The 13,693-nt window shown below is 43.6% G+C and overlaps 1 protein-coding gene across 1 annotated transcript in view; it reads left to right on the forward strand.

Moving 5' to 3' along the window:
* The first annotated feature begins 8,125 nt into the window (after positions 1 to 8,125).
* SCUBE3 (signal peptide, CUB domain and EGF like domain containing 3) overlaps positions 8,126 to 13,693 on the forward strand; it is a 140,500-nt gene continuing 134,932 nt past the window's right edge. Inside the window, exon 1 of the mRNA XM_066624776.1 lies at positions 8,126 to 8,207. Coding sequence (XP_066480873.1) covers positions 8,126 to 8,207 — 82 coding nt within the window. The remainder of the gene's footprint in view (positions 8,208 to 13,693) is intronic.

The following is a 13,693-nucleotide window of genomic DNA, read 5'->3' on the forward strand; positions in this document are numbered from 1 at the left end:
AGAAGTCCCTCTGCACATACACATCCAGCAATGTGGGAACCAATTCTGTGTGGTATGGTCCTGTCATCTCTTTCTTTCTGCTAGGATCACAGCTATAGAGATCATTATTAAAATACATTCAGAGGCAAATTAAAAAATCAAAATCAAAATTGTGCAATTCATACTATTATACTTCTTTGAAGATCATTTACAGGTATACACAAAGAAATACAAAATGTAATTCCACTTGCTTTTCATTGCCTTGTGTTTTAGGAATTTAACAGTAATAAAATAAGGCCAAACTTGTTATTTTACATTCGTCTCTAACAGATGAGTTAAAGGCAGGAAGTGAACTGAAAATGGTACTGTTTAGAATCTATATTTCTAAAGGCCAATTTTCATATTGCAGTAATTGTGTAACATGGCTGGTTAAATTGTTAGATTCTTTTAAAAACAGTAATAGGAGTGGGGCAGGCTACAAAACAGAATGGAACATTGGGGGATTTAGGAGACTTTAGTAAGTTGCCCCTGCCATCATTTCTCTCCTGATCATAATACTGTTAATAAATACTGATCATAATACTGTTAATAAAATGCTGTTAATAATAATCACAGCCCCACCCCCAAATGTTCTATTTTAAACACAAATAATCTTCCATTGGCTTTCAATGGGAAAGTTTCATATGATCAGTGATATCCGTATATCTGTGTTACTTTCCTACAGCATGGGTTTCTACCACACATACTGTTGTTTACATGTGTGAAAGGGGCTGAAGTCTACCTTATGATTGTAATGAGCATTTCAGCAAAAAGCAAGGCAATCACATGTGTGGTCCAAAGATATGCTTCCTAATAGCAACCTTCAACAGCCACTCTGGTGGCCACAGCTATTGACTTTAAAAGGACACATCAGAGACATGAAAATGAGGAATGAGCTTGGAATGCAGGCAAGAAAGGCCCACACAGACCAAGATGCTGTAAGAATGTGTCTTAATTGAGGCTTTCAGATTAAAATTAAAAAAACAAACACAACTCCTTGCATAATAGAAAATGGACTCAGAGAGACTTGGTTTAAAATTTCTGCTCATCCACACTTGGTGACCCTGGTCATTTCATTTTATCTTGAACATATGAACTCACCTTGTATTGAATCATATTATTAATCCACCTACCACAGAAATGTCCACTGGAATCAGTAGCAGGGTTTCAGAGAGAGGGTTTCAAAGAGAGGTCTTTTCTAATCCAATCTGGAGATGAATCTGGGACCGTTTACATGCAAAGCAGATGCCCCACCACTGAGCCTGCAGCTGGTCATCAGCTTCCCATTTGTAAAGTGTCATAACATCTAACATGCTAATGTCATGTAAATTATAAAATATTAACAGCTGAAACATTGAGACAGTAGATATTTTAAAAAATCTCTGGCTTTTTGTATACCACTAGCATTTGGTTAACATTTCTTGGGAAATACTAAATAAATTGAAAGTAATGAAGAACATAAGTCCTTATGTTAGTCCTTAGAGATCAGCCATTTTCAACCACTGTGCCATGGCACACTAGTGTGCCATGAGTGGTCCACAGGTGTGCCACAGGAATTTGGGGAAAGGTCATTTATTAATAGGGCCAATGGGAGATGTGAGCCCCCACTGGCAGCATGATGTGCCTTGTCAAATGTCAAAAACCTGGTGGTATGCCTTTACCATTTTAGTGCCTTGTCAGTGTGCCGTGAGATGAAAAAGGTTGAAAACCACTGCCTTAGATACTATCTAGTCTAGTATCCTGCTTCCAGTAGTGTTTAGCCAAATGCTTCTAGGATGCCCATAAACATAATAAAAAAGTAACAGCCCTCCTGTGTTTTGTCTTGCAGCCACTGATATTTAGAAGCACAGTGCCTCTGTGTTCTATTTAGCTTTCGTGGCTAATAGTCATTGATAGACTTTGTCTAATCCCCCATAACTAATTCTAAGCCAGTGGCTGCCACCACATCTTGTGGCAGTGAATATCCTAAGTTACTGATATATTGTGTGAAGAAGTTCTTCTTTTTGAGTAGAAAAGGTACAGTAAGCAGTTATGTCAAAATCTGTACCCTAAAGAACTTTGTCTGGGCTTCTCACTAATTAGAAGTTAACGTCTGACCACTGCAGCAATAATAGTTCATTCTTTTGGAGCTTAATAGTTTTTCATTGTCTGCCAATTTTGCATATACATCATATTTATTTATATGCAAATGCACAAATTGAATTTAATCTGAGGGTTTGAGGCATAAAAGCAATGCTTTTCTTTAATCTCAGTCAGGTACTGAACTTCATGAAACTGTCTGGCAATTGCATGTTAATCCACAGATTAGTTACAAATTATGTGGAAAACATTTTCCTTGATTTCCTTAGATTATTTGTAAGTACTTCTATCAACAACCTTGATCTCATATTTTGATAGACCATACTGTGAAATTTCCACTCTGTCAGTAGCCATGAATAAGCAGCAGTGGGAGTGGAAAGAACACAACCTTGTAGATGCTTGACTCCGGTCAGAATAAGGGAGTGTACTGAGACATCATTCATGATCATGGACCTCTATGAGTGATGTATTTGTTTTTCAGTTGTTGTGATATTCTAAATGACTTTCCCTCACTTAGCTAGCTAGCCCTAGTTCCTAGTTACAAAAGACTGCATTTTTTTTGTTTCCAGCACTCAAACTGAAATGTGTTGCTATTAGGAAATTCTTGCAGGAAGCTGGGTGAGCGCAAAGTAACATTGGGGGTGTGTGTGCTAGTGTGTGGGAGCATGGTGTGCCCCCGTATCCATGGGGGTTTAATTCCAAACCCTTTCCGTGGACACCGTGAATCCATGGATACCGGGGACGCACTTTAAATATGTGGGGAAGGTAAAGAAAAAAGCTTAAAATAGCTTTGTCTACCACTGTGCAGTGCAACAGATGCATTTTGAGGGCTCCAGGCAGTCTTCTGAGCTGCCTGCAGCCTCTTCCTGGTTGTGCAGAGGCTCCTCCCCTTGCCCAAAGTCAACCCAGAATGCATCATGACTTGCAAGGTAAACACATCACAGGGAAATCAATGACAACCTGTTGTGTACTGCCCTTTAAGAGACAAGGCCAGAAAGTCTCTGGGTAAGACAAGTCATGTGTGCAACTGGAAGAAACAGTTTCACTTTTGTAGCAGAGGTCTATGTGAGTAGTTGTGCCTTTATGATCTCAGGGTCCTGGACAGTGATCAGCAACTATCCTTAGATTATTATTTCAGCAATCCCATTGTTTCTGGCTTGAACCTTCCTAGAGCCCAATCCTGAGCTCTTAGTGCTGGTGGACTGCCACTGCTCCACCACCACAACTATGCAGTCATCCAAACTTTCAGGCAGTGGAGAAGTAGATGAGGGCATGGAGGGAGGCAGGGAGGAGGCATTCCAGGCAAGCAGAGGCAAGGGGGAGGGCAGGGAGAGGGAGGGAAAGAGGTGTGTCAGAAGAGGGAGCAGAGCAGGAGGGAAGTGGGACCAGAGGAGCTCTGCTCCTCCACATCCATGGCTTCCATGTCGGGCCGTGGGCCCAACACAGAGGTCCTTGATTATACAGCAGCGCAGGGGTTGCCATAGAATCGAACAGCCCCATTGCGGGGCCACTTACCTGTCTTGGGGGAGGGGGGTGAGAGTCCCCTTCCCCTGAGGAGCTGGTAGTGGCTGTCCTGTTGCATGTAGGATGCCGCGGCAGCCATTTTGGTGCCACGGCAGATCCAGTGCAACGGGCAGCTCAGGATAGGGCTGTTGGTGAATTTTAAATAATACAGGTATATGTTGCTTAACGATAGGAATGTGTTCCAGCACCCCCATCACCAAGTGACTCTGGATGTTAAACGTCACCTGTCTAAGCCCCTGAAGCCCCTGGAGGGTTTTCTGAGCACTGTGCAAGGCTCAGAATGGCCAAAAAGGCAGAAAAAAGCAACTTCCAGTTTCCTTAGGAAAGCGCAAGTAACCTTTTTCACCTTATAAGGTGTTCTGAGGCCCGGGGAAGCCCTTGCGCAGCTGAGCCCTTGTGGGGCTGAGAAAAGCATCTGGAGGCTTGGGGTGGGGGGACAGTGATTGAAGAAGGGCTGCATGGACCGTCACATATGCGACCCGTTGCTAGTCAGAATGTTGCAAAGCAACATTAACCTGTAAATAGTATTAGGAAGAGTCTGATGTGTACTGCTGTTCTCACATGTTTGATACAATTTTCCATGGAACTATGGGGTTTGGAACCACAGCATTCCAAATTAATGTTCTAATTCCATTTTTTAGAATAAAAGTTTGCAGGGTTTGCAAAACTTGATAGAGGGGAATAGAGACTCCTCTTGAATAGTGAGAACTTGCAGAAGAAAAGGAGTGATTTCTGGGTCTGAACTTTCCTCTTAACTGGTTGAGGGATTGGAAGGATGAATTCTAGCTGTTTCCTGCAGCTTTTCCTCCTGATGGATGAGAAAAGAAAAGCAGCTGCCTAAACCCCCTTTCACATATTTCCTTGTGCCTATTAGATACACTCACCCGCAGCTGCCCCCCAAACAGGAACTTATTGTGCAAATCCAGGAATTTGCAAAAGTAATTAGGAACATTAAGCACAAATCAATGATGCTCCTAAAATAAGGGATATTGACATGAATCTAATTTAGGGGACCAGATGCACTGATTCTGCACATTTGCTCTCTACTATTATGGTAGTTTATGTTGGTACCTTGCTGGTCCACTGACTGCATAAGGATCAGTGCAATATGCACAGCTGACTGAGGTCAAATTCTCACTGAGGTAATAAACTACCAAAAAATGAAGCACAGGAAGGCATAACCTCTCCATCTCCATTCTTTGGTTGGGGGGGGGGGAGGCAGATAGGAACAAGAACAAAATATGTGTGGCTGGGTTAATATCTATAAAGAGACAGGGCTGAAACTTTACAGAAAGCAAAATCCAATAATGAAGCCCTGCTCTGTAATCCTCATACATGGGGCCAAAGCACCCTTAAGTAATCATGAATGAATTGCATTCTGCACATGCTTGGAATTGTTCACCCATTTACAAGTCTGTGCCTACTATCAAAAACAAGTTATAAAGCAGTGTTTCTCAATGATTGTCCACTGCTGTACCACTTAATAAGGTCTACCTATTTGAAGTGCCACCGGAAGTAGCTTGCAATGACATCATTGCCAGTTACTTCTGGGTTGGAAAACCAGATGCAGTGCAACAAACACCAGTAAAGGAGCAATCCTAACTTGCTCTGGAAACAGGCCAGCAGGCCTGTGCTGCATCCAGTGCAAGTTTGGGGCCAAAAGCGGCACAGTTCGAGGCAAAGGAAACCTTTCCCCTTACCCTGTGTCGCTCTGCAGTAGCCCTAGTGAGTCTACTCGGATCTGCTCCACCTGATGAGATGGTGCAGATCTGAGCAGAAAGAAGCAGCCAAGGGCCACTCTGTGCTGCCAGGGAATGGGGCAAGGAACTGGCATAAATGCTAGATCCTGGCCCCACCTCCCACTCCCTGCCCACCCAGCCCCAGGAACGCCCACCGCCTGCCTTCCCCCACCCTGAAACACCTCCCTGCTCACTCGGTCCTGAAACGTCCACTGCGTGCCTTCCCCTGAAATGCCTCCCTCCTGCTTCCTCCCTACACCCCCCCCCCCGATTCGTGTTGGCTGATTTTGGCCAACGCATTTCACCGGCCCAAGTGCCAGGTAGGATTGTACCCTAAGAGGGTCAGGGTGGACAGGAGGGCTTTTTTGAGTGTGGAAAAACATGTTTTGGAGCCTCCTACCACTGTTTGTTGTTCCTGGGCTTGCTGCCAGAAGACAGGTTCCAGGGTCCCACAAGTGCCACCAGACACCCCTTACCACTGGTTGAGAAACAATGTTCTATAATATGACCAGATGACCTCTTTTTCCAGGGCATGTCCACTTTTTCAACCTTGTGTCCTGGAAAATAACTTAAATATCCTTTTTCCCCCTGTGATTTTCAAAGCTAATGAAGTTGCAATGTAGCTCAAAGGTAACAAAAGTTTCCTTACCTGGAGGAGGCCTCTGTGATTGTTGCCCAGTCCTTGATTTCAGCTAGCTTGCATATTTCACTATTTTTTAGCATAAGCAGATAGCAAATGACATCTCTGAGCACTTAAGCTGAAGCAGTTTCTTGTGTTGAAAGAGACACACTTGTACTTGTTTAGCTATAACCAACTGTCTGGTGTTGACCACATGACTGCACCCCCACATGATGCAGTGCATTCCCTGTTGGCATGGCTGTATCAGTACAGGACCCTTAGTCTCCATTAAATAGCTGAAGCATGAGCTCTCTAGGATAATGTTTCTCAAACTGTGGGTTGGGACACACTAGGTGGGTTGCGAGGCAGTTTCAGGTGGGTCATGTAGCACCTAACTCAGCTGCCATTGAAAATACAGAGCTGAAAGTACAGAATTGCTGGGCAGGGCAGGCTCCTGGTGCTTTGCCCTGAATAGGTTGGAAGATGGGGTGCTGGAAAGGGGGGAGGGCTCTGCGGTTGGGGAATGATCCAAGTCTGCATTCTGCTTTGACTTGGAGGTAGAATGTTTGAGTTCCAAGCTCTGCAAAATAAGCACAAGTGTGCTGTGTAATGGGACCTTTGGCTGATCATGGCTTAGGTTTGAAGCCTCAGGGCCAAATCCTGACCAACTTTCTAGCTCTGACATAGCTCTGTTAATGGGGCATGTGCTGCATCCTGTGGTTGGGGGGCAGTCATGGCATCTCCTCAAAGTAAGGGAATGTTTGTTCCCTTACTTTAGAGCTGCATTGCCCTTAAGTCAGTGCTGGAAAGTGGGTTAGGATTGTGCCCTGAGTTGATGATGTCACTTCCAGCCATGACATCCCTTTTAGGTTAGTGACATCACTTCTGGTGGGTCCTGACAGATTGTCATTCAAAAAAGCAGGTCCTGGCGCTCAAAAGTTTGAGAACCACTGAGGGAATAGACAGACACCTGGCCCTCTCAGGTTTTGATATGTAACTCTGGACTCCTTTTGCCAGATCCGACACATTTCTGATTCTTCCCATAACTAAGATTGCTCTTTAAAAACAGCAGAAATATTTTGACTAGTAAGGGATGCAAATTACTGCCTGCCCAGGAGCATGCACAGGAAAAGGAGAATCTCACTTAAGGGAGAAGGCTGCAGAAAATTGCCCATTCAGGGGCTCATTCAGAGGGAAGGTTAGAAGAACATGGCAAAGGCTCTGGATAATTTGTAGAGAAGGGTTCCCCCCTTCATTTCTGCCTCCTTGCAATCCCACCCATCCCCCTCCGCTCTGCAGAAGGGGGGGGGGAGAGAAAGAGAGAGAGAAGACGCTTTGATCTGGAGTTTGCATTGATCCCAGGAACACGTCCCTCGCCTTCAGACCAGGCACCAAAAAGTGTGTGTGTGTGCGGGGGGGGGGGGAGACACAGAAAAAGTGTTGCAGGTCATGGCACTGCAAACTGGGAGTTGGGGGGGAGAAAAGCCCCTTCTTAATTCTCTTTTCTGAGCACAATCCCCTTTTTCCCATGCCCCTCCCCTCTTTCCTCCCCAGCCCGGCAAAGTGTGGGGGAAGAGCCTGCAAAGTGCTTGTTGGGTCTAGAGCTCGCACGGGAGTTTGCATTGATCCACTGATTGCACATGGTCTCTTGCCTGACCTCCTTGCTCCCAGGGAAGCCGTCTCCATGGCTACTGGCCCGACTCCCCCAGTGGCAGACTGTAAATTCCTGCAGGCAGAGCTGAGCAGAGCCCGGGCGGGTGGGAGGGAGTGAAGAAGGAGCAGGCGAGCCCAGTAGAAAGAAAGGGAAAAGGGCGTTGCTTGGTTGCATGGACCCTTCCCTGGTCCCCAGCACTAGACCCAGGCGCTTCTTTTTTTTCTTTCATGAACTGATCTCTCCCACAAAACTGGAGCTGGCTGGGACTCTTTCTTGCAAAGGGATCAGAGGAAACAGCTGGAAGGAGGGCGATCAAGTCCACTCAAAGATACTGCAGGTCTCCCTTCCTATCCAGTAGCATCAGGCAAGCCCAACTCACAGATTAGCCCAGCCTTTCTCCAGCCACTGCTTTCCCACACAGCCTGCAAACATTGCATGCTCAGTGTGTTGTCTTTAAAAAAGCACCAGAGAAGTGCACCCAACCCGACTGCAATGGGGGCCCTGGAGATTGTTGGACTGGGCATGCTCTCCTTTCTCCTCTACTCTGGCAACACCATGGCTAAAGCTAGTCAAGGTAAGCAGAAGAATTCCCTGCCTCCCCCCTTTCACCCCCTGCATACAGGCGACCCTTCCTCTGTTTTTTTAAGCCTTCCTGCTACCTGTGAAATGGGCAAGCAAGTTGCAAAACAGCTCATCGAATTGCTGAATGCAAATCTTTAAGCTCTTAGTAAAGTGTGAGTGAAGTTCTCTTAGAATTGCTGAACTGGGGGAAGAGGAGATAGATGGGGGGGGGGGAGTTCTCCCCCAGAACTAGCAACAAGAACATTCTTATCCACAGCTTCCCTCCAGTCCTGGTTCCTTCATCTGTTTTAGTATTAATCATATTAGAAATAGTTTCATTTCTGATGGGTATGCCTGTACTGTTTAATAAGTATTTCAATACGTGCATGCCTGTATTGTTTAATAAGTATTTCTGTATTGCAGTGGTACTTGAGACACAAATATTCTTAGGGAAGACACATAAGGGAAGACACATATTTGACATGCCTCTACCTGCAAGACTGCCTGAAGTTTTCTTGTAGCGCCTTCATATTGCGTATATTTTCACAAATCACAAACATATAGTTGTGTATGCATGATCTCTTTATAGCTTTCTTTTGCTGCAATGGTGGAGCAATTCATCTCAGCTGGAGATGAGATGGAATAGCATAGGATAGAAATAGGGGAATGAACAGGAAATGTTTTGAATGAGCCCATGTTAGTATTAAGTAACAATGATAATCTTGTAATAATAATGAATAATGAAAGTAATAATGATAAGCCCATGTGGATTGTCCCTTCTCTTTCCCTTCTGTAAAGTTGGAGGGAATCTCAAGAATATTGTCTTATCTCTTTGGAGGTCTATTAAACAGCCAACCAACCAACCAAAAATAGGAAGTCAGACTGCAAAAAGTGCAAGAAGGATTCTTTCTTTTTCTCTAAAGAGAGGACATAACTTCATGTAAAGCTTCATGATTTTAGCTCAGAAAGGAATGCTTAGGTTTTTCTACTCTCTTCAATTATTTTTGGTGCATGTATTGCTTTCATGTTCTTATCATAATATTTATTTATTAAGGTTTTTTGGTTTCAAATTCCATTGAAGCCCGGACCAGAATTATGCTAAAATAGCAAAGCAAAATTCCATCCTGTAGAGACTTGACGGATACCTTCAGGGAAAGAAGGGGAGGGAGCCTGGTGTGGATTTGGGCTAGATTCTTGGTTGGTGAAAATTAGCATGTAAGAATGTCTTCATTGCATCAGTTTCCAGTAGTGAGAATTAAAATGACGTTTTGGTGGAATCAAGCCATTTTACATCACCTGGGAATTCTGACCTTTTATTATTTTCTTTTTTAAAAATTCAATTTTTATTCAAAAAACTTTATGATGTATTAAACTGCAGCCTATCACACAAGATGGGTAACTTAATTCTGTAGCTCAAGATAATTACGCTGTTCTTGAAAATCATGTTTTGGAGTGCAGGGTGAGAGAGAGAGAGCCACAAAAAAGTTTGAACTTGAACATTCTTTCTGTTTTTATGGAAAACATTGTGATGAATGAAAATTTATAGAGAGAGCAGTACACACAGGGATTTCTGATGTTTTATAGAAACAAAGTTGACCTTGAAAGAAGTACAGCAGTAGTTGATATATTTATGGATTTAAGTTACTGTACTCTTAATTGGAAATCTGGCATGCACTGATTTTCTGAATGAGCAAGTTACCATGAGAAGTGGAACCAATTATTGAAATCAGTACACCAGGAACATTCTGTCTGGGAATATCATGTCCCTTATTCATAAAGTGGGTGTATCACAAGTGGGTGCACTGGGTGCTAAAATGGTCCCAGGGGAGTGTTGTTTGTTTCTGCATACCAGGGGCAATCCTGAGGTATGCAGGAAATTCTTCCTTTTGTTTGTAAGCTCCCCCCCCCCCCCAAAAAAAAAAAAAAAACTCTCAGGGCCCAAGTAGAGTGTATGCACACTGACTTCATTCTGCCTCTGAAGATTGTCAGCAGAGAGTAGCATGCAGGTGCCAGTTCTTACCTGGTAGGGCTGGGAGTTGGAATGAAGTGCTCTACCATTCAGGCTGCTGCCTAAAAAGGTGGCTCAAGGAGTGTTTCTTAAGCAGCTGCTTCCAGTGCCAGCTGCATGGAGCTAGACACCCCAATCAGAGTAAAGAGATCTAAATGCAAAGCAGGCTTCTGCATGGGTATCACTTGCTGGATCAGAACCCAGGATATGAAAGCAGAAGTGCAGATACTGAATACCCTGAGTATATTGCTGTCGCTGTGATGCACATTTGGATGTACATCTCCATATGCATCTGAATATGTAACTCCTTGAAAGCAATGCAGTATCAGTAGTTCCCCTCTGCTCTTGGATGTGCAACCAGTTTAACCTCAGGACCTCTATGGTTGGATGGGACCCAGAGGTATGGGGTGGTGATGGGAGAGGGAGAGTAAAAGGGGGGAAGTATTTTAACTCCTGCTTTGTCCCTCTTCTTCCCCTTTCATGAAACCTCTCCGCAGCTCCACATTTAATATTTGAATCAATTAAATCAATGTTGTATTTAATTTGTGGTTTTTAAAAAAGGGAGGTGTAATGAAAAAGGATCAACAGGCACAAACACTGACAATTTTTCACAGGTTTACACAGAAATAATATTATAGAAATAACAGAATAGAAATGAGAGTGATTCTTAGCCAGGATAAATCAATAAGTACCGCTTGTGCTATACAGCAGTAGAGCATGTGGCAGTTCAAAAATGTTTGTGGAGAGTCTCGGGGTCAAATCTCAACGCATGCATAAGCCCAGTTTCCTCGCACCCCTCAACCATCTTTACTTGCCACCTCTGAGACAAAAGAAGTCTATGGAAGGAGCAGTGACAATGACCATTAAACTTGACAGGGGGTCCACTTTGGAGAATGATGGTGGAGAGGTTGTTTCACCCGCTCTCCATTCCTTCCTCACTTTGGTTCTCCAGGAAAATTACTTGCTGGCCAAACTTGTTAAATGTGTGTTTGCATAACTTTCACCTACTGTGTAAGAAACAGCTACAGCAGAGGAGGTACATGGGGCTTGCCTGCATTTTAATGAAAGCTTCCTGCGTTTGCTTAGCTTACTGACATTTGGAATACTGAATTATTTTTTGATGCACGAGTAATGGCATTATGAATGGTCCCTTGGAAGTTTAGTCTGAAAGAAAAAACAGGTTTATTTCAGTCATTCTCCAGGCCTCTTTTAAAAGAAGCTAGGCTCGGTGGCTCCTCTGCTAAACTAGTTGGGTCAGTTTTGAATTGGTAGGTAAAATTAATCATATTAATCAACATAATCTGGATTTCATAAATAGGCAACAGAAAGATGCTAACAGACAAAGAATTGTAGATGTTGAACTGCCTGCACATTCTGTTTTCTTTTCATACTTGGAGACAACTGCTCAGAAGGTGGAATTTGCTTGGATATTCATAGCTGTAGAGGAGACAAAGGACTGTTCAAAGGTTAAGTCCCTGCACCAGCCCATTGACCAGAAAAATTTGAGTTATGTTTTGAGCTTTGTCACATATTTGATGTATGAGGATTGGCAATTTGATTCAGTTGCAATTCTCAAAAACCAGAACTATCATATTGTACTCATTCCGAGTTCTCCAGAGGAGATGGCTTGTGGCTTATGGAATTGGTTTCTCTGGGCCTGAAACATCATCTGGAAGTGGGTGCAGTGACAATAAATTTTTTACAAATGTTGGAGCCAAGTTACTTTGGGAACATGGAGAAGGAAAAAATGTCTTACGTCCTGGTTTCCACTGTTTACCACTGTTTTACTGAAAGTGTTTTGCTTTTGTTTGGGCGCCATCTGTCAGTTCCTAACCCTGGTCTGAAAATGAAAAAACCTTTACGTACTTGAGATATTAGTACGCAACAGGGCCAGTTTGGATGTTACTTTGATGGTAGTACTCAGTCCTACCAACCTGTGTTAAATGACATGCATACTCATGTTTAGCAGTGTGTGTAGAGGAGCTGTTCAGACAAACCACCTCTCACATGCATTTAGGGAGACATATAAGGAAAGTGGGGGGAGGTAAGGGGAGGAGCAGGGACACGTGTGTATTGTGAAGGTGCATATCATTCAGTGTGGGAGGCAGATCAGACAGGGTAATTATTGTCCAAACCAGCCTATATTCCCTTTGCTAACAGACTTACAAATGACACACAAGGTTCCTGTAATGCACTGATTGGTATCAATCCATTATTGGTAAGACATAACTTCGGCTGCAATCCTAACCAACTTTCCAGCACTGACATAAGGGCAATGCAACTCCAAGGTAAGGGAACAAACATTGCCTTACCTTGGCCACCATGACTGCCCCCCAACTGCAGGATTCAGCACATGCCCCACTAGCACAGTTATGCCAGTACTGGAAAGTTAGTTAGGATTGTACCCCTAGTTATTGAAAAGAATGGAAATGTTGATAATTCATTTTTCTCTCCATTCAGTAATTTTATTATGCACTTAAGCGGTGTGCTTATTAACTGAGTGTTCATAAAAACAAGAGAAATGAAAACCGTTATTTTGCTGTTTAAACCTGTTATCTCATTGTTTGCCTCCTGTAGTGTTCCTTCTAACAAAGTCATTGTTAGATGTATTCCAAAGCAGCCAAGTTGTTCACATGTTACGTTGTACCGAGGAACCACTATCTGTATATGGGTATACATTTCTATGTGAATGGCTGTAGTTGAGTTCATTTTTACAGATCAAGAATCCTTGTACAACGTACACAGATTGTACTACCATTTAATTTAAATGTGAGTAACTGTACTGGGTATAGATGAACAATGATTGAACCAAGTGCATTTTAATGTATGAGTGGCTCAATATCTACTTTTAACCTGTTCTGTGGCATTTATATTTGCACAGTGGTGATAAAGTGTCAGGTGGGGGTTGAAGATTAAAACCTGAATTGATTTAAACCTACATTAAAATGTGAATCGATCTTTAATATCCACCCACCATCTAATTACCATTTTGTACCTTTGGGTCACCTAAATTGGATCCTGTTTTGCTTTTGTGAATTACCCAATGGCACAATCCAAACTGCCTTGTGAGCCAGTGCAGCTGTTCCTGTGCTGGCTTTGAGTGTTGCAAACTTGCCGTAAGGCATGTTTGTACCTACTTGGGAGCTGGCTGGGCTCCAGTTGGCACAGGTAAGTTTGCATCGGCAGTGTGGGATGGTGGTGAGAGGGTGTACTGGAGGTAAGGAGGGAGCATTTTTGGGAGGGGGAGGTCAGAACAGGGGGGAAGGATCGGGCCCAAGAAACCTCAGTTGCCTTATCCTGACCCTACTCCCAGACCAGGCAGCGCTTCATGGACTTCTTGGATTTTTGCCAGTTAAATAGGTGCTGTGGATCCAAGAAGCCCCATAGGGTCACTGGGGCTTTACTTGGGGTAAGGGGAAATATATCCCCTTACCCTGAGGAGACCTCTAGCCTGCTTGTAAGCTGCATTGGATGCAGCACAGGCCATGCAA

This window comes from Tiliqua scincoides, chromosome 4 (assembly GCF_035046505.1).
Source record: "Tiliqua scincoides isolate rTilSci1 chromosome 4, rTilSci1.hap2, whole genome shotgun sequence".
Classification (NCBI taxonomy): Eukaryota; Metazoa; Chordata; class Lepidosauria; order Squamata; family Scincidae; genus Tiliqua; species Tiliqua scincoides.